Source organism: Mustelus asterias, unplaced genomic scaffold (assembly GCF_964213995.1).
Source record: "Mustelus asterias unplaced genomic scaffold, sMusAst1.hap1.1 HAP1_SCAFFOLD_2558, whole genome shotgun sequence".
Lineage (NCBI taxonomy): Eukaryota > Metazoa > Chordata > Chondrichthyes > Carcharhiniformes > Triakidae > Mustelus > Mustelus asterias.
The window spans coordinates 25254-52520 of NW_027592503.1; the positions used below are offsets into that span (position 1 = coordinate 25254).

The window sequence follows — 27267 nt, forward strand, 5'->3', positions numbered from 1 at the left end:
CAGATAAATGCGAGGTGATACATTTTGGAGGATCAAATTTAGGTGTGAATTATACTGTAAATGGCAGAGCCCTTAGGAACATTAACATACAGAGGGATCTGGACGTGCAGGTCCACAGTTCCCTAGAAGTGGCAACACAGGTGGCAAAGTGATTAAGAAGGCACATGGCATGCTTGTCTTCATCGGCCGGGGCATTGAGTACAAGAGTTGGGAAATCATGTTGCAGCTGTATAAAACCGTGGTTAGGTTGCATTTAGAGTATTGCGTGCAGTTCTGGTCACCACACTACCAGAAGGACGTGGAAGCTTTGGAGGGAGTGCAAAGAAGGTTCACCAGAATGTTGCCTGATCTCGAGGGCATTGGCTATGAGGAGAGGTTGAATAAACCAGGATTGTTTTCACTGGAAAGACGGAGGCTGAGGGGAGACCTGATAGAGGTCTGCAAAATGATGAGAGGCACAGACAGGGTGGATAGTCAGAGGCTTTTTCCCAGGGTGGAAGTGTTAATTACAAGGGGGCACAGGTTCAAGGTGAGAGGGGGAAAGTTTAAGGAGATGTGTGGGGGAAGTTTTCCACGCAGAGAGTGGTGGGTGCCTGGAATGCACTGCCAGAGGATGTGGTGGAAGCAGGCACATTAGCAACATTTAAGAGTGGGTGGGTACATGAATAGGGAGGGAATAGAGGGATATGGGCTGAGTAAGGGCAGAAGATTTTCTTTTAGTTTAGTTAGGGCATCATGATTGGCACAGGCTTGGAGGGCCGAAGGGCCTGTTCCTGTGCTGTACTTTTCTTTGTTCTTTGTTTCATGCCATCATTTTGAGCGGTGAGGCCTAAACATGCTGGTAAAGGCAGCTGCACTGAGATCTGGGCGCCATTGTTTAAAGGGCACCCTGATCAGACCAAGAAATAACCTCCCACCACCCCATCACAGAGGTCTCAAGGCTCTCCCTGCCCACCCCGATCAACACTAGCAGCTCTCTCTCACCCCCCGCCCCCCTCCATCAACACCTGTTCCCCCCCCCCATTCACTCTGACAACAAACACATGCTGCAAATCACCCCCTATATCTCTTATCTTGTGTTAGTCTAAGTGTCGAACAATAATTGGTTAACATTACCGTCTGTCATTTATAATTGAGACATCTTGAATAAAGGCAAACATTTCTTCGTTCAAGATAAATGTAAGATCGAGAGTTCATGTTGAAGGTAGCATTTTACAATTCACATGATGTTCAATAACTATATTCTTAAAATCAAGTGTTTATAATTAAAGTTATAACTGTTTTGTGTTGCACGTTGTATTACCAATTGTAATAATGCATCTATTGATATATGCTCATTCTTTAATTGTCTCACAATTAATGTAGTTAATTTAACTAACCTGGCTGGTGTTCAATAACATAGTATCTGCTTCCATTCATGAAATAGTTTTAGCACAAAATAACATTAATTCAGACTACAAAATAATTGTCACACTAAAACTATTGATTTTGAAAATACCAAAAACTCCCACATGGAACTTTTTAAAAAGGGCAGTGTTGACTCTTAGAACAATACACTGACTTAAGATGGCTACCAGAGGTCACCTGACATATCTCCAATTACAAGTCGGTCAAGTTTCTGGAAATTTCCAATGTGGATTACAATTAAAACATGCCCAGGCAAATCTCCTGAGGAATTTCACACCTGCTGATGACAGGATTACTTCAAAGATGGACTGAAACATAACAAGCTGTCACCATTTATATCATTACTAAGCTACATTCTATTCCATCAGGTGGAGACAGAAATCTACAACAACAATGGTTGATATGAGACACTTGGGCATTAAAAAAAATCACCAAGGTCACAGTATAATCGTCAAGGTCAGTCCAGACATAAATTAATTACTTTGTGTGGATTACTCAGATTATTATGGAGATCGAGGGCATGTGACTGAGATGACCATTTTGAAATGCCTTTTGTCAAACCACTGTGGTTATTTTTGAGCAATTTGCAGCTGGAATATCTGAAACCAGCACGCTTTGCAATCAGCGCATAAAGGCCAGAAGTTTCCAATCTTGCCCGTGGCTGAGTTATCTGGTCCCGCTGCTGGGAACGGAGATTTAGCTAAGCGCCAAAATCCCCAGCCCCACTAGCAACAGGAGCGGGGCATGCAAGACTGGTGACTTCGGCCTAAATTGTTAAGTACATACACTAAATTGGCCCATTCACCCTTAAACATTTCAAAAAACACTTTTGCAATCAATGGAGAAGTAGGAAAAGGGGGGAGTTTTTTCAACTGTTCTCCCTCTGCAACTGGATGCTGAACTTCCAAACTCACAATCAGTAAGGATAGGCAATAACACCTCCTCCACGATCATCCTCAACACCAGTGCCCCACAAGGTTGTGTTCTCAGCCCCCTACTATACTCCTTATACACCTATGACTGTACGGCCAAATTCCCCTCCAATTTGATTTTCAAGTTTGCTACTGACACCACCGTAGTGGGTCAGATCTCAAACAATGACGAGACAGAGTACAAGAATGAGATAGAGAATCTGGTGAACTGGTGCGGCAAAAATAATCTCTCCCTCAATGTCAACAAAATGAAGGAGATTGTCATTGACTTCAGGAAACGTAAAGGAGAACATGCCCCTGTCTACATCAATGGGGATGAAGTAGAAAGGGTCGAGAGTTTCAAGTTTTTAGGTGTCCAGATCACCAACAACCTGTCTGGGTCCCCATGCTGACACCATCGTTAAGGAAGCCCACCAACGCCTCTACTTTATCAGAAGACTAAGGAAATTTGGCATGTCAGCTATGACTCTCACCAACTTTTATAGATGCAACATAGAAAGCATTCTTTCTGGTTGTATCACAGCTTGCTCTGCCCAAGACCACAAGGAACTACAAAAGGACGTGAATGTAGCCCAATCCATCACACAAACCATTGACTCTGTCTATATTTCCTGCTGCCTCAGCAAAGCAGCCAGCATAATTAAGGACCCCTCACACCCCGGACGTTTTCTCTTCCACCTTCTTCCTTCGGGAAAAAGATACAAAAGTCTGAGGTTATGTACAACCAACTCAAGAACAGCTTCTTCCCTGCTGCTGTCAGGCTTTTGAATGGACTTACCCTGCATTAAGTTGATCTTTCTCTACACCCTAGCTATGACTGTAACACTACATTCTGCACTCTCTCCTTTCCTTCTCGATGAAGAAATGTTTTGTCTGTATAGCGCACAAGAAACAATACCTTTCACTGTATGTTAATACATGTGACAATAATAAATCAAATCAAACTTGACCCTAACAATATCCATTATCCCACACAGACTATATATTAAAAACGTATATAATATATTCCTTACACAGCAAAGATAATAGAAATTTTTATTAATGTAGTACCTTACGCATCCTGAGGATGCCCCAAAGTTCTTTACTGCCAATTAATCCTTTCTGGACAATGGAGGCTTCTTTGTATTCTTGTGGGGTGGTTCTTTCCTCCCACATGGACTGAAAGAGTTTGTTGGACTTCTTGACAAATCATTGATCCCCAGTCTTGTGGATATCAGCTGGGATAGCATCAGCTCCTGAAGCTTTGACTCCAGACAGCAGTTTGAATGCATTTGTCATTTCTAACAGCTTAGGAGGCTCATTAAGAGAGCAATTAATGGCACCCTGTTGATTGTTTTCTTCACTGAGTTTAAAGGATCTGCCCATCTTTCTAGAATTTGGGCTTTTTCTGTGAGCACTGTTGACCCATCAACACCAAGAATTAGAATCATAGAATCCCAACAGTGTCGAAAGAGGCCATTCTGTGGATGTAAATATATGTGTAGTGTTGATGTTTTGGTGCCTGTTCTGAAAAGGTATTTGAATTTGCAGTTGGTGCGGTCACGTGATGCTTTTGGCGCCGGTTCTGAAACAGTATTTGAACTGTAAAAAGCGTGGGAAATGTGTTCAGTCTCCCCTGATGGCTGCAGGCTTCGGTAACCCGCACCATTACGGAAGGCTGACCCGGCGTCATTAAAGGGAATAAAGAAGTTAACCAGATACCTGGCGTTGAATCGATTTTTGTCGAGCCAAGCCTGATAAAGAGTATTTCCAGATTCACAATTCGGCCCATCGAGTCTGGACCGACCACAATCCCACCCATTCACATCCCCATATTCCCATGTATTTACCCTGCTAGTCTGCCCCTGAGATACTTAAGGGGCAATTTAACATGGTCAATCCACCTAACACGCCCATCTTTGGACTGTGGGAGGAAACCGGAGTACCCGGAGGAAACCCACACAGACACTGGGGGAACATCCAGACTCCATACAGTCACCCAAACTAGGAATTGAAACCGGGTCCCTGGCGCTGTGAGGCAGCAGTGCTAACCACTGTGCCACTCACATGGTGATGAACCAGTAAAGTGGGGCATGACAACAGATTTCAGAGCCTCACAGAATCTCTTCCAGTCTTGTGGTCTTCATATGATTTAAATTAGTTTGCTATCTGATTCAGCCAAGTGTCCCTGAGCTTCCATTGAACAGTCCTTTGAATGTTTTGGTAGGCAGCATGCTTGGATATTGAAGCCTTGTCATGAGGGACAACCCTGTGGATGTGATGCGTTGCTTCCAGTGGTTTCTTTTTTCATCAAACAAACCTTGATATTTGAGAGCTTGGGTTGGAGCCTCTAGAACAGTGGAGTACACCATATCCCTCTCTGAAGGTCACCCTGTCAATCTCAATCTTTTCCTTTCTGATTGTCTGTTTGAGCCTTGAAACATTGAAAAGATATCAAAGAAAAAGCATTATTTATGAAAAGATTCCAAGGTGTGTTCTTTGAGAATAAAGATTGGAAACCATCGTGTGAAACAGAGTTCAGTGAGACCAGTGGCTCACAGGGTGACAAATACCTTGGCAGAATTGATGAGAAATCTGTAGTTGGTATGGGGTTTCTGACCACAGGTCAGGTATTGATTTATTTGAACTGTGCACTTACTTTGAACATTAATGTGCGGTGATGCATTTTGGTCGATTGAACCAGGGCAAGACTTACTCAGTTAATGGTAGGGCACTGGGGAGAGTTACAGAACAAAGAGATCATGGGGTACAGGTTCATAGCTCCTTGAAAATGGAGTCACAGGTGGACAGAGTGGTGACGAAGGCATTCAGCATGCTTGGTTTTATTGGTCAGAACATTGAATACAGGGGTTGGGACGTCTTGTTGAAGTTGGGCAAGACATTGGTAAGGCCGCACTTGGAATACTGTGTACAGTTCTGGTCACCCTATTATAGAAAGGATATTATTAAACTAGAAAGAGTGCAGAAAAGATTTACTGGGATGCTATCGGGACTTGATGGTTTGAGTTATAAGGAGAGGCTGGATAGACTGGGACTTTTCTCTCTGGAGCGTAGAAGGCTTAGGGGTGATCTTATCGAGGTCTATCAAATAATGAGGGGCACAGATCAGCTAGATAGTCAATATCTTTTCCCAAAGGTAGGGGAGTCTAAAATTTGAGGGCATAGGTTTAAGGTGAGAGGGGAGAAATACAAAAGGGTTCAGAGGGGCAATTTTTTCACACAGAGGGTGGGTAGTAGTAGAGGCGGGTACAATTTTGACTTTTAAAAAAGCGTTTAGACAGTTACATGGGTAAGATAGGTATAAAGGGATATGGGCCAAATGCGGGCTTGGGAACTAACTTAGTGGTTTAAGAAAAAAGGGCGCATGGGCAAGTTGGGCCAAACGGCCTGTTTCCATGCTGTGAACCTCTATGACTCTATTAGAGTACAAAATAAATTGTGTAACTTAGTATTATCCTTGCAAATGTGTACATATCTGTAAAGATATCGTTGTGGGTGAAGGAGAAGTGTAATATTGTTCATTTTTCCTTGTTTAATAAATGTTATATTTTTCTGTCCAAAATTCATCATCTGTTCAGTAACCACCCTCTTCATTTCTAAACTAAAACTAAAGGTTAGGATCTATGAAGCCAGATTTCACTCTGGAACCTGACTTAGGATCACAGAATCATAGAAACCCTACAGTGCAGAAAGAGGCCATTCAGCCCATCAAGTCTGCCAGGACAACAATCCCATCCAGGCTCATCCCAGTCACCCAAATATTTACCCCGCTAATCCCTCTAACCTACGCATCCTGGGACACTAAGGGGCAATTTAGCATGGCCAATGCACCTAACCCCACATAGTTTAGGACTGCGGGAGGAAATGGAGCATCCGGAGGAAACCCACGCAGACATGGGGAGAATGTACCGACTCCACACAGACAGAGACCCAAGCCGCGAATCGAACCCCAGGGCAGTGTTAACCACTGTAACTGAGCCTGTGTCACCGTGCTGGGACTGTAACAACACCTATGGGAGGTAAGTCAACTTACTGATGAGATGGTCCATTACAGAAAACCAACATCAGCTTTTCAGCAGTCTGTTTTTTCCCTGGCTGCAGAAATAGGTCAATGACAGAGACAGGTGACAGAGTTTGCAGCATTCTCTTTGTTTAACCCAGATGGAAGCAGGGAGCTGGGATTAATCATTATCCTGGACTGATTGCACTGGGGTCATTGGGCGAGGGGCGTGCGGATTTTCCGGGACAAAGAGGCAGAAAGGGCGCACTTGGAGCGGATCCGGAGGAGAGAGGAATCGGTGCAGTTGGAGCAGAGGTAAAAGATGGTTTGATTAACGGGAAAGTTTGGTGTAAAGCGGTGTGCAGCGAGTTGGAAATGTTGCAGCCTGGATCAGTTAGTGTCAGTAACTCAATGGTCACTTTGCATTTAGAGTTCCGGGGGCTTGGCGACCAATATCTCGGGGCTAGTTTTGGTTCTGAACCTGAATGTCATTTGTTTTTGATACAGAGAGAAACCATGGCCTCGGCAGCAGATGTTCCGCAGGTACTTTTTTTTCCGTTGGAATCGAGTTTAGATTTTAATCTTAAAATACTTAACTTCCTATTCACTAACTCTGTTTAACTGTAACTGAGCCTGCGGGTTTTCCTTACTCAATAAATTTTAACTCGACTGAAGGTCACAAACCAGGACGTTTCCAGGTTTGATCTTTGATTTTTTCCCCAGGAAGTGTTTGTCTGATTCAATCCCCTGCCCACAGGATATAAATAACTGGGAGTGTGAGAGAGATAATGTTTTTGGTTGTATTTCCCCCGCACGCTACTAACAAAAGTCAGTTAAATGTTTGCAGTTCCGAGTGACAGGAACTGAACTGCAATGTAGAGACGGTATTTTTCTATTTTAATTCTGCATTTTTTCCTCTCTCGGTCAGAATGTGATTGTTCGGGTGTTTAACCTGCCACTTTTCAGCACTGCTTATGACATGGTGACATCTGTATACAATCTCACAAAGGACAATCACCCCTATCTGAAATCTCTGTGTGAAACGGCAGAAAAAGGAGTAACGGTCATTACATCTGTAGCTATCACCAGTACTGGGCCAATCCTTCAGAAACTGGAACCACAAAGTAAGAAATGGAAACTTTTTTTATGCTCAAGTGATTCTGACCCTTCTATTATGAACACAGTAAATTTGAATTAGTCTGGCAGATTCCACAATAGTCATTGGATTGCCAGGAATAAAGGGAGGCATGGTGTCTTGATATTGTCACTGGACTAGAATCATAGAATCCCTACAATGCAGAAGGAGGCCATTTGACCCATCGAGTCTGCATTGACAACAATCCCACCCAGGCCCCATAACCCCACATATTTACCCCACTAATCCCTCTAACATACGCACCCCGGGACATTAAGGGGCAATTTAGCATAGACAATGCACCTAACCTGCACATCTTTGGACTGAGAGAGGAAACCGGAACAACCGGAGGAAACCCACGCACGGGGAGAATGTGCAAACTCCACACAGTCACCCAAGCTGGGAATTGAACCTGGGTCCCTGGCGCTGTGAGGCAGCAGAGCTAACCACTGTGCCACCGTGCCACCCATAGGCTAGTAATCCATAGATCTAGGGCATTGGGTTCAAATCAGATCATGGCAGATGGTGAAATTTGAATTTAATAAAAATCTGCAAATAAAAGTCTGATGATGATGATGAAAACATTGTCAAAAAACCCATCTGGTTCACTAATGTACTTTTTAGGGAAGGAAATCTGCCGTCTTTACCTGATCTGGCCTTCATGTGACTCCATTCCACAGAAATATGGCTTTAAGTGTCTTGGCCCATATCCCTCTATACCCATGTAATTGTCTAAATGCTTTATAAAAGACAAAATTGTACCCGCCGCTACTACTACCTCAGGCAGCTTGTTCCACTCACCACCCTCTGTGTGAAATAATTGCCCCTCTGGACCCTTTTGTATCTCTCCCCTCTCACAAACCTATGCCCTCTAGTTTTAGACTCCCGTACCTTTTGGAAAAGATATTGACTATCTAACTGATCTATGCCCCTCATTATTCTATGAACTTCTATAAGATCACCGCTAAGCCTCCTACGTCCAGAGAAAAACGTCCCAGTCTATCCAGCCTCTCCTTATAACTCAAACCATCAAGTGTCAGTAGCATCCCAGTAAATCTTTTCTGCACTCTTTCTAGTTTAATATTCTTTCTATTATAGGGTGACCAGTACACAGTATTCTAAGTGTGGCCTTACCAATGTCTTATACAACTTCAACAAGGTGTCCCAACTCCTGTATTCAATGTTCTGACCAATGAAACTAAGCATGCCAAATGCCTTCTTCACCACTCTGTCCACCTGTGACTCCAATTTCAAGGAGCTATGAACATGTACCCCTAGATCTCTTTGTTCTGTAACTCTCCCCAACGCCCTACCATTAACTGAGTAAGTCCTACCCTGGTTCGATCGACCAAAATGCATCACCTCACATTTATCTAAATTAAACTCCATCTGCCATTCGTCAGCTCACTGGCCCAATCAATCAAGATCCCATTGCAATCCTAGATAACCTTCTTCACTGTCCACTATGCCACCAATCTTGGTGTCATCTGCAAACTTACTAACCATGCCTCCTAAATTCTCATTGAAATCATTAATATAAATGACAAATAACAGTGGACCCAGCACCGATCTCTGAGGCACACCACTGGTCACCGGTTTCCAGTTTGAAAAACAACCCTCTGTCTTCTGTTATCAATTCTGTTATTCATTTCTTACTGTGCTTACCCAGTCCAACGCCGACATCTCCACATTCTGTTATCAAGCCAATTTTGTATCCATTTGGCTACCTCACCCTAGATCCTGTGAGATTTAACCTTATGCAACAACCTACCCTGTGGTATCTTGTCAAAGGCCTTGCTAAAGTCCATGTAGACAACATTAACTGCATTGCCCTCATCTACCTTCTAGATTACCCCTTCAAAAAATTCAATCAAATTTGTGAGACATGATTTTCCACTCACAAAGCCATGCTGACTGTCCCTAATCAGTCCTTGCGTCTCTAAATACCTGTTGATCCTATCTCTCAAAATACCTTCCAACAACTTACCCAGCACAGATGTGAGGCTCACCAGCCTGTAATTCCCAGGCTTTTCCCTGCAGCCCTTTTTAAACAAGGGCACAACATTTGCCACCCTCCAATCTTCAGGCTCCTCACCTGTAACTAACAATGATTCAAATATCTCTGCTCGGGGACCCGCAATTTCCTCCCTAGCCTCCCACAGTGTCCTGGGATACACTTCATCAGGTCCCGGGGATTTATATACCTTGATGCGCTTTAAGACTTCCAGCACCTCCTTCTCTGTATTATGTACACTCCACAAGACATCACTATTTATTTCCCCAAGTTCCCTAACATCCATGCTTTTCTCAACAGTAAATACTGATGAGAAATATTCATTTAGGATCTCACCCATCTCTTGTGGATCCGCACAAAGATGACCTTGTTGATACTTAAGAGGCCCTACTCTCTCCCTAGTTACTCTTTTGGCTTTTATGTATTTGTAGAAGCTCTTTGGATTCTCCTTTGCCTTATCTGCCAAAACAATCTCGTGTCCCCTTTTTCCCTCCTGATCTCCCTCTTAACTCTACTCCTACACCCCCTATACTCTTCAAGGGATTCACTTGATCCCAGCTGCCTATGCATGTCATGTGCCTCCTTCTTCTTTTTGACCAGGGCCTCAATATTCCGAGTCATCCAGGGTTCCCTATTTCTACCAGCCTTGCCCTTCACAAGAGGAATGTGCTTAGCCTGAACCCTGGTTAACCAACTTTTGAAAGCCTCCCACTTACCAGACATTCCTTTGCCTCCCCACAGACTCCCCCAATTAACTGTTGAAAGTTCCTGCCTGATACCATCAAAATTGGCCTTGCCCCAATTCAGAATCTTATCCTTTGGGCCAGACCTATCATTCTCCATAGCTATCTTAAAACTGATAGAATTATGGTCACTGGTCCCAAAGTGATCCCTCACTAACACTTCTGTCACCTGCCCTTCCTTATTTCCCAAGAGGAGGTTAAGTTTTGCCCCCTCTCTAGTCGAGCTATCCACATACTGAATGAGAAATTCCTCCCGAATACACTCAACAAATTTCTCTCCATCCAAGCCTCTAATACTATGGCTGTCCCAGTCAATGTTGGGAAAGTTAAAATCCCCTACCATTATCACCCTATTTTTCTTGGAGCTATCTGTAATCTCCTTACATATTTGCTCCTCAATTTCCCGCCGACTATTTGGGGGTCTATAGTACAACTCTATCAAAGTGATTTCCCCCTTCTTATTTCTCAGTTCTACCCATATAGACTCAGTGGCCGAACCGTCAGATATATCCCCTCACGGTACAGCCATGATGTTTTTCTTAATCAAAAGTGCAACTCCCCCTCCTCTCTCACCTCCTGTTCTATCTTTCCTATAGCATCTGTACCCTGGAACATTGAGCTGCTAGTCGTGTCCCTCCCTTAGCCATGTTTCAGTAATTGCTATAATATCCCAGTCCCATGTATCCATCTATGCCCTGAGTTCACCTGCCTTGCCCGTCAAGCCTCTTGCATTGAAATAAATGCAGTTTAATCCAGACTTCCCTTGCTCTCCGTCTTGCTTTTGCCTGATCTGTCTGGTACTAGAATTACTGACACTGTCTTTATTACTTAATGTGCTCTCTTTAACTTCTGTGCTGTCCTCAACCTTCTCTTGGGTCTGCCTTTTGCTTTGGGTCCCACCCCCTCTGTCAAACTAATTTTTGACTGCTAATGTTTAACCTAGTTGTGAAATGCCAGTTTGCTGAGTTGCATTTCAGCTAGTTCAGTCTGTTCTATTTACATATGAATCCCTAAGGAAGTTGCTTGCTGAAAACCATGTTTAAACTCACCTTTGAACAACTTGATTGAACTTTGGAAAAACCGCTCCTTTTAGGGAGTAACCAACTCTTAAAGATTTAACCTTTTTTTTTACAGATTTTGAGGTTAATCCATTATCTTTGTTAATTATGTCCATCAGTAAATGCTTGATATTCTTTAGTTGACAAGTTTTTGAAGTTTTAATGCTACTTTGTTTCCAACTTTTTTAGTTGCATTTGCAAATGGTTATGCTTGCAATGGACTAGACAAAATTGAGCAGAAACTGCCTTTTCTTCATCAACAAACTGATCAGGTATATTGCATTATTTTGGCAATGTTACAATAACAATCAAATCAGCTTAGACAAAATCAATGCTTGTTCACTTGGCATTAACACCTGAGATTCTCATTTTTGTCTCGTTATATGTGGGGAGGGAGGAGGATGGGGGCAGAGGGCGCCAGATCTAATTTGCTTTAGCATTTCTGTGAAGAGACATGCTGCTGAAGCACTGATCAAGACAGGTGCAAGAAAATCTAATTTCAAAGGGAGCAGCAATTCATACATGAGAAGGGGTGCTGATTGGTTGGCACTGGTTGAGGCATTGTCACGGAGAATGCAATCAGTGCTAACTTACCAAACAATCCACACCTTTTTCTCATGCAGTATAAATCATAGAAACATAGAAAATAGTTGCAGGAGGAGGCCATTTGGCCCTTTGAGACTGTGCTACCATTCAATATGATTATGGCTGATCATACATCCTCAGTACCCCACTTACACTTTCTCTCCATACCCTTTGATCCCTTTAGCCACAAAGGCCACGTCCAGCTCCCTCTTGAACATATCTATTGAACTGGTCCCAACAGCTTTCTGTGGTAGAGAATTCCACAGGTTCACAACTCTCTGAGTGAAGAAGTTTTTCCTCATCTCAGTCCTGAATGGCTTACCCCTTATTCTTAGACTGTGACCCGGAGTTCTGAACTTTCTCAACATTGGGAACATTCTTCCCGCATCCAGCCTGTCCAGTCTCATCAGGATTTTATATGTTTCTATGAGATCCCCTCTCACTTTTCTAAATTACAGTGAGTACAAGCCCAGTCGATCCAGTCTCTTGAACTCATTGGGACAGATGCAAGAATTGCTTTCTTTTTTAAAAAATCAACTGGATAACTGCCTCTGGAGCAAATTGGGAGTGTTTCTGATTCTTGGTATTTTTATCCCTTGTGAAATCACAATTTCTGTGAAGTACAAGTTAATTTATAATGGTTCAATCCTACGTTTAGAATCATAGAATCCCTCCAGTGCACAAGGAGGTCTTTTGGCCCATCGAGCCTGTACCGACAATAATCCCAACCAAGCCCTATCCCTGTAATCCCACGTATTCACCTGACAAGGGGCAATTTACCATGGCCAATCCACCTACCCCGCACATATTTGGAGTGTGGGATGAAACCGGAACATCCGGCAGAAACCCACGCAGACACATTGAGAACATGCAAACTCCACACAGTCAGCCGAGGCCAGAATTGAGCCTGGGTCCCTGACGCTGTGAGGCAACAGTGCTAACCACTGTGCCACCCACTTACCACCATCTGAGTAAAAAAACTGGTCCCTCACATCTTCTTTAAACTTTGCCCCTTTTACCTTAAACCTATGTCCCCTAGTAATTGACATGCTACTCTGGGAAATGTTGAGGGAATAAGAGATATAAGGAAAGTTAAGTGCTTTCATTGTAATAAACTGGACCACATCAGATCAGGTTGCCAGATTACATGGAAAGGTGATTGGAGTTAAAAATCTTAAAAGGAAAATATGAAATCAGAGACAGGAGAAAAGAGCAAACAATAGGAAGTAAAATGTCTGCACAAATGGTATAGGGCTGAGTGACCAGCGGGTAGCAGATGTGTTTAAGGAATTTTTGTGCAAAGGAAAAGTTTTTCTATGTGGACAGACTAAAATGGAGAAAATCTTTAAAATTTTGAGACCTACAGGTACAAGTCAATTCCTAATATTGTGGGATAAAGATATTTGTTGTCCAGAAGGAATATTGAAGAGAAAGAGGCTCTGGTCAGTAGTATTCAGGGTAAAACAAGCAAAATTCCTCTGTTTAAAATAAACTGAATAACTTGAAGATGGGAAAATGGTTGTATGAATGAAAGAAACATTGCCCATTGCAGGGATTTAATTCATTCTAGGGAATAATATAGCAGGATCACAGAGTAGCAATACCTACTGTGGTTGAACAGCCGATGGAAAATCCAGGTACAGAAAAATTGCAAACAGACCACGTCAGGGTTTTTCCTGATTGTACAGGAGAGTAATAGAACAAAGGGGGCGGCACGGTAGCACAGTGGTTAGCACTGCAGCTTCACAGCTCCAGGGACCTGGGTTCGATTCCCGGCTCGGGTCACTGTCTGTGTGGAGTCTGCACATTCTCCTCGTGTCTGCGTGGGTTTCCTCCGGGTGCTCCGGTTTCCTCCCACGGTCCAAAGATGTGTGGGTTAGGTTGATTGGCCATGCTAAAATTGCCCCTTAGTGTCCTGGGATGCGTAGGTTAGAGGGATTAGTGGATAAAATATGTAGAGGGATATAGGGGTAGGGCCTGGGTGGGATTGTGGTTGGTGCAGACGCGATGGGCCGAATGGCCTCTTTCTGTACTGTAGGGTTTCTAAGATTCTAAGAAAGAGATCTAGGGGTGCAGTTTCATAGCTCTTTGAAAGTGGAGTCATAGGTGGACAGAGTGGTGAAGAAGGCATTCGGCATGCTTGGTTTCATTGGTCAGAACATTGAATACAGGAGTTGGGACGTCTTGTTGAAGTTGTACAAGACATTGGTAAGGCCACACTTGGAATGCTGTGTATAATTCTGGTCACCCTATTATAGAAAGGATATTATTAAACTAGAAAATGTGCAGAAAAGATTTACTAGGATGCTACTGGGACTTGATGGTTTGAGTTTTAAGGAGAGGCTGGATAGACTGGGACTTTTTTCTCTGGAGCGTAGGAGGCTTAGGGGTGATCTTATAGAGGTCTATAAAATAATGAGGGGCACAGATCAGCTAGATAGTCAATATCTTTTCCCAAAGGTAGGGGAGTCTAAAACTAGAGGGCATAGGTTTAGGGTGAGAGGGGAAAGATACAAAAGGATCCAGAGGGGCAATTTTTTCACAAAGAGGATAGTGAGTGTCTGGAACAAGCTGCCAGAGGTAGTAGTAGAGGCGGCTACAGTTTTGTCTTTTAAAAAGCATTTAGACAGTTACATGGATAAGTTGGGTATAGAGGGATATGGGCCAAATGCAGGCAATTGGGATGAGCTGAATGGTCTAAAAACAAGGGTGGCATGGACAAGATGAGCCGAAGGCCTGTTTCCACGCTGTAAACCTCTATGACTCTATAGTGATGAGATCACAGGCTCTTAAGATAAGACAAAAGAGGGAGGAATTACAGCCGAGGATGAGACAAGTCTGATACGATCTTTAGCAAGTTGAAACAAAGGGAAAGAGACAAATGTATTTAATTCAAAGAGACTGCTAGAATTACAGCATGGTGATTTCAAATTAAAACAATTGTATCAGGTGGATTACTCCGCATTGGAAGCTGAATACTATTATGTCAAGCACAAACATTGAGAAAATGGTGACCACCACATGGGGACAAGAATGCAGTCTTGAGAGTAATGTGATTGTGTTAAATGCAGAATAAACTCATTTCCTGTGTCTTGGACCAAACTTGTAACAAGCCCTGTGAGCTCTGGCCATTTTGTTAACAGGTTGTTGCTAATGCAAAGGATGTGGTCGTTACTAAAGTATCTGATGCCAAAGATATTGTAACCTATGCTGTTACTGGTGCCAAGGAGACTGTGGCAAGTAAAATTACCGGGGTAGTGGACAAAACAAAAGAGACTGTCCACGAAAGTATTGAAATGACCAAAGCTGTGGTGAATGGCAGCATGAACCACGTACTTGAGTTGCGTATAGCTAAGTTGTTGAGCAACGGAGTAAATTCTGCCTTGATCACTTCTGAAGTGCTTGTGGATCACTATCTACCCCTGACGGAAGATGAACAAGGTGAGAAAAAGTATTTTTACTCCCAAATAAAACCTTGTTTGTGACTTCCAAATTCTCTTTCCGATTTTATTTTGAGATTAGTCCTGCTGGTCACCTCTTGGCAGGAAGTTCCTTGCATTCCCCAATTCAGTTGTGGCAGCATTAATATGTGTGCCTAATTTGGATTGAAATTGTTGGTGTCTAATTAATTGGCCAGGAGCAACACAAGGCTGGAGTGTTGAAATTTTGTTATAGTAGACAAGTTAAACTTTTTAAAGGCCAGAGAATGCATAATAGCTGGAGTAGTTTGATACACTGATCCATTTAATACTTTTCAATTGGGTACAGTTAATTGATGTAATAAATGATTTTCCTGAACCTCATGTACATGTTTCTAACCTGGTCCAAAACGTCAAGAAAAACTTGAAATGCTTCTAGTTACAAAATGCATTCTATTTTAATTTCTGATGTTTAGAAAATTTGTTCCTGTTTAATTGAGTCTTGTAGATAGCCCGACTAGAGAGGGGGCTATACTGGACCTAGTTCTGGGAAATGAGCCCGGTCAGGTCGTCAAAGTTTCGGTAGGGGAACATGTGGCAAATAGTGACCACAACTCTGTTAACTTTAGGATAGTAATGGACAAGGATGAGTGCTGTCCTACGGGCAGGGTGCTAAATTGGGGGAAGGCTGACTATAGCCGGATTAGGCAGGAATTGGTGGATGTTGATTGGGAGAGGATGTTCAAGGGTAAGTCCGTGTCTGGCATGTGGGAGTCTTTTAAGGAACTATTGATAAGGCTGCAGGATAGGCATATGCCTGTAAAAAGGAAAGATAGGAAAGGTAGGATTCGAGAGCCGTGGATAACCAGGGAAATTGAGGATCTGATTAAAATGAAAAGAGAGGCGTACGTTAAGTCCAGGCAACTGAAAACAGATGGAGCTCTGGAGGAATACAGAGAGAGTAGGAAAGATCTCAAACGGGGAGTTAGAAGGGCAAAAAGAGGTCACGAGATGTTGTTGGCAGGCAGGATTAAGGAGAATCCTAAGGCATTCTATTCATACGTTAGGAACAAAAGAGTTGTCAGGGAGAAAATCGGACCTCTCAGGGACAAAGGAGGGGAATTATGCTTAGAACCCAAGGGAATAGGGGAGATCCTAAATGAATACTTTGCATCGGTATTCACGAAGGAGAGGGGCGTGTTAACCGGGAGTGTCTCGGAGGGAGGTGTTGACCCGTTAGAGAAAATCTCCATTACAAGAGAGGAAGTGTTAGGTTTTTTAGGGAACATTAAAACTGACAAAGCCCCAGGGCCTGATGGCATCTATCCTCGACTGCTCAGGGAGATGAGAGGTGAAATTGCTGGGCCTCTGACGGAAATCTTTGTCGCTTCTTTGGACACGGGTGAGGTCCCTGAGGATTGGAGGATAGCGAATGTGGTCCCGTTGTTTAAGAAGGGTAGCAGGGATAACCCAGGAAATTATAGGCCGGTGAGCTTGACGTCCGTGGTAGGGAAGTTGTTGGAGAGGATTCTTAGAGACAGGATGTATGTGCATTTAGAACGGAACAATCTCATTAGTGACAGACAGCATGGTTTTGTAAGAGGGAGGTCGTGCCTTACAAATTTGGTGGAGTTTTTTGAGGAAGTGACAAAAACGGTTGATGAAGGAAGGGCCGTGGATGTCGTCTATATGGATTTCAGTAAGGCATTTGACAAAGTCCCACATGGCAGGTTGGTCAAGAAGGTTAAGGCTCATGGGATACAAGGAGAAGTGGCTAGATGGGTGGAGAACTGGCTTGGCCATAGGAGACAGAGGGTAGTGGTCGAAGGGTCTTTTTCCGGCTGGAGGTCTGTGACCAGTGGTGTTCCGCAGGGCTCTGTACTGGGACCTCTGCTATTTGTGATATATATAAATGATTTGGAAGAAGGTGTAACTGGTGTAATCAGCAAGTTTGCGGATGACACGAAGATGGCTGGAATTGCGGATAGCGAAGAGCATTGTCGGGCAATACAGCAGGATATAGATAGGCTGGAAAATTGGGCAGAGAGGTGGCAGATGGAATTTAATCCGGATAAATGCGAAGTGATGCATTTTGGAAGAAATAATGTAGGGAGGAGTTATACAATAAATGGCAGAGTCATCAGGAGTATAGAAACACAGAGGGACCTAGGTGTGCAAGTCCACAAATCCTTGAAGGTGGCAACACAGGTGGAGAAGGTGGTGAAGAAGGCATATGGTATGCTTGCCTTTATAGGACGGGGTATAGAGTATAAAAGCTGGAGTCTGATGATGCAGCTGTATAGAACGCTGGTTAGGCCACATTTGGAGTACTGCGTCCAGTTCTGGTCGCTGCACTACCAGAAGGACGTGGAGGCATTGGAGAGAGTGCAGAGAAGATTTACCAGGATGTTGCCTGGTATGGAGGGTCTTAGCTATGAGGAGAGATTGGGTAGACTGGGGTTGTTTTCCTTGGAAAGACGGAGAATGAGGGGAGATCTAATAGAGGTATACAAGATTATGAAGGGTATAGATAGGGTGAACAGTGAGAAGCTTTTTCCCAGGTCGGAGGTGACGATCACGAGGGGTCACGGGCTCAAGCTGAGAGGGGCGAAGTATAACTCAGACATCAGAGGGACGTTTTTTACACAGAGGGTGGTGGGGGCCTGGAATGCGCTGCCAAGTAGGGTGGTGGAGGCAGGCACGCTGACATCGTTTAAGACTTACCGGGATAGTCACATGAGCAGCCTGGGAATGGAGGGATACAAATGATTGGTCTAGTTGGACCAAGGAGCGGCACAGGCTTGGAGGGCCTGTTTCCTGTGCTGTACTGTTCTTTGTTTTAAGTGTGACTCTGGAATTGCATCTGGAAAACATAACTTTAAAACGTTCCATCCACTGCTAATATATTGAAGGTCTCAACGGAGGCATTTAAAATCTCTCTGCAGCTGGTAGGTGTGCAGAGAATTGGGGCAGGAATTCTTCATGATTCAAGTGGAGGACATATCCCTGAAAGATGCTGCAATAAATCCAGTGTCACTACTGCCCCTTGTCCAGACAGCTGCCGGAGATTCTGCTGATCTGAGCAACCAGCAGTTGTTCACTAGTTTCAGAATATATGCCCCTGCTCCTCTGTCTAATGTCAAACTTAATAGTGAATGTTAACTTGCAATGGTTTGGTTTTGGTAACTTTTTCAAATGCCTTCAGCTGAGATGCAATGTTTGTACTGGGTGCAGGCAGAACTAATCAGAATTCTGTTTAAAAGCTGTTGCAAAATTGCATTTTTCCAATCTAATTAAGTTAATGGATGTTGTTATTGTGAGTGAGTCAGGTAACCTTGCTATGATTTTTGAGACACTGAATTCCATGGAACTATGATGGAAATAAATAAATCTCATGTTCAAGATGGGTAACAAAATTGCTCTTTCTGCTGGCTAGTCACTTCCTAACAATAACATGGTTTGAGTAGATATGAAAACTCTTAATGTCCTCACTGCTGCCATGTCACATCTTGCCAGCCTTTGAGATTATCAGTTTAGTGTTGAACTAGATTATAATCAGACTCCAGCTGTAGAATATGTATTTTTAAATTTGTATTTGCAGCTAAAGAAACCAAGAGAATTGATGGATTTGAAGTTGACCCTCTGAAACAGAGTTTTTTTGACAGGCTGGGATCACTTTTTACCAAAGTATACCAGCGAACCTATCAGCAGGCCATTGTTAAAGTTCACAATGCTAAGCAACGTGGTCAAGAGGCAATTTCTCAGCTGCGCCATACCATTGTTCTGGTGAGTGCACAAGTTGCCGTGTTTGACTAATTCAGACATGACTAGTGAAATTACCTCTGATTCAGCTTGCTAAAAATGTAGAACTTTACATTTTCACTGCAAAAGGAACTGTTTGCAGCACTTTAATGTTTAGTTTAGAATTTATATGGTGTTTACGAATCGCAATTTCAAGGGAAGTCTACCTGTTGCAGTACTCGGGTTAATGCTTCGTGGGTGTAAAATGAAATATTGATGTTTCGGTGGTTGTTTTTGTATACATTGAGTATTGGTGGCCATGACCAATATCCAGATTAAATCCTGCACCTATGCCAAGATGCAATGCACAATCACAATATCCTGTTCTTGGTGTTGCAGGTAGAGTATGCCAATAAAAATATCAGCACAGCAAACAAAAAAATCCATGATGCCCAGGATAAGCTATACTGGACATGGGTAGAATGGAGAAAATCTAATCTGGAAAATGAAGATTGTGAATCTCATGCAGAAGAGGTAGGTTTGCATGCTGTAGCAGTCTTTTTTAAATGAGGGGGAGGCGGTGGTCACTGGACCAGTAATCCAGGACCCAGGTTTGAATCCCACCATGGCAGATGGTGAAATTTGAAATCAGTAAAAATCTAGAATTAAAAGTCTAATGGCCATGAAACCATTGTAAGAACATAAGAAATAGGAGCAGGAGTAGGCCATCTAGCCCCTCGAGCCTGCCCCGCCATTCAACAAGATCATGGCTGATCTGAAGCGAATCAGTTCCACTTACCCGCCTGCTCCCCATATCCCTTATCGATCAGAAAACTATCTACCCGTGATTTAAACATATTCAATGAGGAAGCCTCCACCACTTCAGTGGGCAGAGAATTCCAGAGATTCACTATCCTCTGAGAGAAGAAGTTCCCCCTCAACTCTGTTCTGAACCGGCCCCCACTTATTTTGAGGCTGTGCCCTCTAGTTCTGGTTTCCCTTCTAAGTGGAAAGAATCTCTCTACCTCTACCCTATCCAGCCCCTTCCTTGTCTTATATGTCTTTATAAGATCACCCCTCAGCCTTCTAAACTCCAACGAGTACAGACCCAATCTGTTCAATCTCTCCTCATCTCCGGTATCAACCTGGTGAACCTTCTCTGCACTCCCTCCAAGGCCAATATATCCTTTCGCAAATAAGGGGACCAAAACTAAGGGATCACAGACCATGGGGCAGATGCATCTGGGCCTCCAGGACTCGCAGAGCCAGGTGACACTGGAGCTTCTGGAGCTCAGTCCAGCTAACCTGGTGCCCCGTGGAGTGTCCCCAGGGCCTCTAGGCACCCCAAGGGAGGAGGAAGGGCTTGAGCCCACGCAGGGGCCTTCCACCCAGGAGATTCCGGATGTCCCAAGACATTACGATTCCCCTCTTCCTCACACTGGGGCATCTCAGGGCCAGCTAGATGAACAGGGTGGCACAGAAGTAGTGTCATCCGCAAGTCAGCCGGGGCCCTCCAGCTGCTGGCCACCCAGGGACATCCCAGGCAACAGGGATTACAGCTGGACACCTCCACCTCCGATGTGCATCCTGGGGGAACACCCAGAAGAAGCAGTAGGCCACACAAAGTTAGAAAGTTGCAGGTTCACTAAGAGGGCACAGGTGAAGGTCACCGGTAGTCAGGGTTTCTTCGTCACTAATGTTAAGAGCACAATAAATTTTTCTTTGCACCTCACAGCTGTGACTAATGTGTCTCCTGATTCTCCCCTACAGAGCTGAGTGCTCCCCATTCCCATGCTTCGAGGCGTTGACTGTTGTACTGTGCAAAACTCGGCCACATGTTACAGAGTGCCTGCCCTACCTTCCCCAACATCTACCAGACCCTTAGTGAAACTGGACTCCTTGACACCCCCCCCCTCCCCCCCCCCGCTCTCCCCCCATGGCGCCCCTGACTGATTGCCCCACACACTTGCATCCCCAACCCTCACTGCTATGTGGGCCAGGGGGGCAGTGTGCATTTAGAGAACAGGTAGGAATCAGACTTGAGTGGCACCAGAGACAGGATCCCAGTGTGTACAACAGTGAGTCATCACATTTTAAGGGGAGAGATACAATAGTGTCCAGAGGGGCAATTTTTTCACACAGAGGGTGGTGAGTGTCTGGAACAAGCTGCCAGAGGTAGTCGTAGCGGCAGGTACAATTCTATCTTTTAAAAAGCATTTAGACAGTTACATGGGTACGATGGGTATAGAGGGATATGGGCCAAATGTGGGCAATTGGGATTAGTTTAGGGGTTTTTAAAAAAGAAAAGGGCGGCATGGACAAGTTGGGCCAAAGGGCCTGTTTCCATGATGTAAACCTCTATGACTCTATAAAACTGCACACAGTACTCCAGTTGCGGCCTCACCAGTGCCTTGTATAGTTGCAGCAAGACCTCCCTGCTTTTATAGTCTATCCCCCTCGCGATAAAGGCCAACATTCCATTCGCCTTCTTGATCACCTGCTGCACCTGCAGACTGAGGTTTTGCGATTCGTGCACAATCAATTGTCAATTGTAAAAACCCATCTAGTTCACTGATATCCTTTTGGGAAGAAATCTGCCATTCCTACCAGGTCTGGCCTCGACTAGATGTGATCCAGACCCACAGTAATGCGGTGGACTCATAACTGCTCTCTGAAATGGCCTCACAAGCCATTTAGTTCAAAGGCAATTGGGGATAGGCAATAAATGCTGGCCCTGCCAGTGACACCCCACATCCTATGAATGAATTTAAAAAAGTTACTGGCCTGATGTGTAAATTTACAACTTGTTTTTAACCATCTTTGTGATTCATTCATTGTATCGCACATTTTAAAAATTAAAAGCAGGTTAGTATGCAAAATCAAGAAGGAAAAGGCCAGCTAATCTATCAAGTGTTCTATTCTTGCTAGCTGAAACTATATGGCTCGATGCATCTTGCTACCCCCAGCAACTATGTAATTTGGAATAGTTCAAAACCAAACAGCTATATAGAATCATAGAATCCCTGCAATGCTAAACAGGCCATTCGGCCCATCGAGTCTGCACCAACTCTCTGACAGCATCTTACCCAGGCCTCTCCTCTGCCCTATCCCTGTAACTCCACATATTTAGCATGGTTAATCCATTTAACCTGCACATCTTTGGATCTATAGGAGGGGAAAGTACTCTGGGAAAATTCCTCTTCATAATCTCAGGAGGCCTAACCTAGTCCAGGAGATTGCATGGATCAAGTGTTCTCAGACACTTGTCTTTCATGTGATGTGATTTCTGTCCTAGTCTAGCTCCTTTATTGAAAGTGGAATCCGCACCCATCACACAATTGTTACAGTGCAGAGGGAGGCCATTTGGCCCATTTTGTCTGTCCCAGCTCTCCAAACGAGCATCATGACTTAGTGCCATTCCCCTGCACATTATTTCTATTCAAGTAATCATCTAATGTACTCTTAAATAGGCTCACTATTCTCTGGAGCGAAAATCACCCACTACCCAGTCAATTCCTATTTTTGCACAATTTAAACTTGTGTCCCCTGTTCCTCTGATCTGCTAACCTGCATCAAACTATCACTAGTGACGCTGCCACTGAAGTCCACACTGTTCAGTAAATACTGAGGACCCAATGAACCTGAATAGCTGAAGCTCTTTAAGCTGGAAATTATTTCTCATGGCTTTTCTATGGACTGTTTCTGAGGCGATAGCATCATGATATGGGAGGGGGATACAGGTAAATCCAGCAGAAAGCTCTCCTCAAATATAACTCTTGTTTTTTCTTTATATAGCAAATTGAATCTCGTTCTCTGGCTATTGCTCAGAATCTTAGTCAACAATTACTGACAACTGGGCTGGTGCTTGTGAGCATCATTCAGGGTTTACCACAGAATATTCAAGAACAGGCTCACTCTCTAAATCTTTTGGCAAGAGAGATATACCTCACATTCAAGAATAAAACATCCTTCAAAGAACTTTCTAGCCAGATCCTCTCCACAAGCAAGGATCAACTCTCTAAAATGAAAGACTCACTGGATGGAGTGATGGACTACCTGGTGAATAACACACCTCTGAATTGGCTGGTGGGTCCCTTTTACCCACAACTGAACGGGTCCCAGCAGGAAAGGGACACTGAGCCCCCAGTAGAGAAACAATCTGAGCAGCTGCACAATTGTCATGATGCCTAAACACCCATAGTTTTTGTTCTTTTGCAACATCAATTTCTGATTTAATCACTTAAGATGGGAAGGGGATTAAACACAAATTATTGATAGTGGTAGAGCATTCCTTCTTTAGGAAGCTTCTTGAAGTTTGAATTTCATTATATATGCACTTAACCGTGGCTGCTCAATTTTTCAGACTGATCTTTCTGAGCCCAACTGACAGAGTTAGCGGTTTTTATGCTGGGAATTTTAATATTCCTGGTTTGACTGAAGATAGAAGGAAATGTTAACATTATAAAGTAACTGCTGTTAAACTTGTTGCAAGATGTTAAACCACTAATTAGATATAAATTCCTTCAGAAGTTTAGTAGAATGCCAAGTTATTTAAACATAATTACTTATTTTGTACACTGATGTAACATTGCCTTTCGCTACCCTGCCTTAACCCAGGTTTGTATTACTGCAGCCTCGATGATTCTAATATTCACTTGGCTGATATCTGCCTTCATCCTTTCTTAAACCTGAGTTTAACCCAGATTCTGCTGCTCCAAGCCCTATTCATCCCCTGGTATGGAGGGGAGATCCTATGAGGAGAGGCTGAGGGATTTGGGATTGTTTTCGCTGGAAAGGCGGCGGCTAAGAGGGGATCTTATTGAAACATATAAGATGATTAGAGGTTTAGATAGGGTGGATAGTGATAGCCTTTTTCCTCTGATGGAGAAATCCAGCACGAGGGGGCATGGCTTTAAATTGAGGGGGGGTAGTTATAGAACCGATGTCAGGGGTAGGTTCTTTACCCAGAGGGTGGTGAGGGATTGGAATGCCCTGCCAGCATCAGTAGTAAATGCGCCTAGTTTGGGGGCGTTTAAGAGATCCGTAGATAGGTTCATGGACGAAAAGAAATTGGTTTAGGTTGGAGGGTCACAGTTTTTTTTTAACTGGTCGGTGCAACATCGTGGGCCGAAGGGCCTGTTCTGCGCTGTAATGTTCTATGTTCTATGTTCTATGTTCATCTATTATTCCTGGAACTACGTTAGGGCAATGCTTCCGATTTCAAATTCTCATTGACCCAGATTATCTAGCCAGACCAGACATACAACCCAAGGTGGGTGTTGGGACTCCACAGAATTCCTGACACATTGACCTCTGCAGGTATTGCCCTGGAAGTTTAAACTTGCAACAGGTAATTCCCCAGCTCCCGGGATCTGCTCTGAATATCTTCAACTCCAGGCAATGGACAGTTCTGACTACCCAGGAAATGTTAGTCTGAAAAGTCCGAGCCAAACTTCTCAGTAACGACAGAAACTTGACTACCTCTTACAACCACCACCGTCCCCCCACCCCCACCGGACCCTGGTACTGAAAAAAGGTATCTTCTGCACTGATGTTTTTTGCAGGTCTGTGTGTGTGTGAATCCTTGCAATGAGCAAGTTGTATTGGCTGTTACATCAGAACTTGGACTCTGGGGTAAATGTGTAGTTAACTGATCAGCATTCGATGTGGACAAACATATTCAAATCCCTGCATAGCCATACCCATTCCCATCTCAGAAACCCTATTTCCCATGAACTCTGCCTTCAGTTCTTTCTTTTGAAAATGTGCAATTTTCTCTGTTTTACCACTGCTGATTAATGCTGCAATTATAATAAAGTATTGAAAATACTCAGCAGTTCTGAGGGCATCTGTAGAGGGAGAAACCAGATTAACATTTTAAATCCAAGTATAACTTCCGAACTAAAGGAAGATAGAAATATGATGACGTTTGTCTGTCAGAGCGGAAGAACAAAACAGAAGTCGGAAATCAGGTAGAGGGTGGAAGAGATTAAATGACAAGGATATCATGGTATAGTGATAATGATTGTAGTAAATACAAAGTATCTGGCAAGAATGAGCATAAATACTAGAATAATGATCAGCTGTAAGAAAGCAAAAATATGAAAAACAAGATTCAAATTGGCACATGGCAAAAAGAATTGAAACAAAAAGAAGAGTTCATGGTCTGAAATTATCTGGCACTTCATCTGTGGCCAGCAGATTTAAATATCTCCATCAGGGCCCCTGCAATCTCCTCCCATAGCAGCCTGGGATACATCTTATCAGCCCTGGGGATTTATGCATTTTTATGCCCACTAAAACATCTATCACCTCCTCATTAAATCTTAACATGCTCTAGAAATTCATTGTTCCAACTGAAACCTCCAGCTACAATGTATTTCTCCTTGGTGAACTCAGATGGAAAATATTCATTTAAGACCTCGCCCACGTCCTCTGGCTCCATGCAGATTGCTCTTTTGGTCTCTAACGGGCCCCAGTCTTTCCCTGGTCATTTTCTTGCTCTTAATACACTTACAAAATACTTTGAGGATTTCCTTAATCTTATCTGCAATTCTATGACCCAATCCTCTCTCTGCCTTCACTATGAGATCATCAATTAATCCCATATTGAAAACCACTCCACCCACCATCCACTTTTCTCACAGTTGAAGTGTCCAGTATTTTACTTCATCAGATTTGTTCATTCTCATCTGAGAGCGGCACGGTAGCACAGTGGTTAGCACTGCTGCTTCACAGCTCCAGGGACCTGGGTTCGATTGCTGGCTTGGGTCACTGTCTGTGTGGAGTTTGCACATTCTCCTTGTGTCTGCGTGGGTTTCCTCCGGGTGCTCCAGTTTCCTCCCACAGTCCAAAGATGTGTGGGTTAGGTTGATTGGCTGTGCTAAAATTGCCCCTTAGTGTCCTGAGATGTGTAGAATATGTAGGGATATGGGGGTAGGGCCTGGGTGGGATTGTGATTGGTGCAGACTCGATGGGCCGAATGGCCTCCTTCTGCACTGTAGGGTTTCTATGATGCCAAATTTTCACATTCATATCACTTATTTTTGTGCGATACTGGATAAGTTGTAGAACCATTGGAAATGTTTCCTGCCCATCTTGACATTTTTAATAATACATGCAGTTCTATTTCAGTCCATCAAAATAAAAATGCTCAGGTTTGAATAATTGCAGTTAGAAATCTAAAGCAAATACCCAAGATACAGTTTGCAAGAGACTTGCCACACGGTACGAGCATTCAAATGCTTGACTTGTTTGTCCAGTAAGCCGAGCTTCTCTATTTTCGCCTGTGTAGGGTGGGGGGGTTGAGGGGTGAATCTCCACTTAATAACCAAAGAAGAATTTCAGAGGAACATTTTAAACATACAACTAGTATCACATGTTGTAATTTCAAGGCCAAATTGATTTGAAATTTAAAATGTTATATTTTAGCTAAACTTTAATTTGATGCTTTACAGAATGTGAGTGCAACAATTTTTGTTATTCACAGAAATAACAGCTTGAACCTCATGAACTGACTAATTCCCATCTTTAACCATGTGTTTGTGTGTGGATCTTGCCGTGTTTCCAGGTCCAGAGTTGTTTTCACTATACCCGCTCCAAGGCTTCTAACATGATGATGCTATTCCCTCTGATAACCACCATGCCGATGTTGTTCTGCTGGCCCCCGAAATGGTGAAACATGCAGAGAAAATCAGCAGCAACGCACAGCTCACCCTCACCAGCTTCCCTCAGCAACCGCTTCGGCTGAAGCAAAGACAACCTCTCTGATTGGCTGTGAAGGAGCAGGTTGTGATTGGCTGTGAGGGAACTGGGCTGTGATTGGCTGTAGGGGAGCAGGACTGTGATTGGATGTGAGGGAGCTGGGCTGTGATTGGCTGTCAGGGAGCAGGGCTGTGATTGGCTGTGAAGGGAGCTGGGCTGTGATTGGCTGTGAGGGAGCTGGGCTGTGATTGGCTGTGCGGGAGCTGGGACGGTTGAAGTTCAGGAGGCGGGAGGACAGCGAGAGTCCCCGGGGGAGAGCGCGCGCGCCCCTGCCCCAGTGCGGAGTGACAGCAACCCGAGAGCGGGAAACAGTCTGGGTGCCATGTCGGGCCCCGGCGACTGGCGGAAGGAGCGGCTGTGGAGCGGGCTGCTGGCGCTGGGATTCTCCCCGCCTGGAGCTCCGGGCCGGCCGCAGGGAGAGCGGGAAGAACCGCATTGTCTTCAGCAGGTGGGAGAGAGCAAGAGGATT

The 27267-nt window shown here is 43.9% G+C and overlaps 1 protein-coding gene across 1 annotated transcript; it reads left to right on the forward strand.

Moving 5' to 3' along the window:
- The first annotated feature begins 6577 nt into the window (after positions 1 to 6577).
- On the forward strand, positions 6578 to 23756 carry LOC144489802 (perilipin-2-like). The gene is made up of 8 exons (XM_078207651.1): positions 6578 to 6654; positions 6847 to 6882; positions 7268 to 7463; positions 11479 to 11561; positions 15018 to 15315; positions 18895 to 19079; positions 19434 to 19568; positions 22830 to 23756. Exons 2-8 carry the CDS (start codon positions 6856 to 6858, stop codon positions 23223 to 23225), a joined length of 1320 nt encoding a protein of 439 aa, XP_078063777.1. The 5' UTR covers positions 6578 to 6654; positions 6847 to 6855; the 3' UTR covers positions 23226 to 23756.
- Positions 23757 to 27267: the final 3511 nt, after the last annotated feature.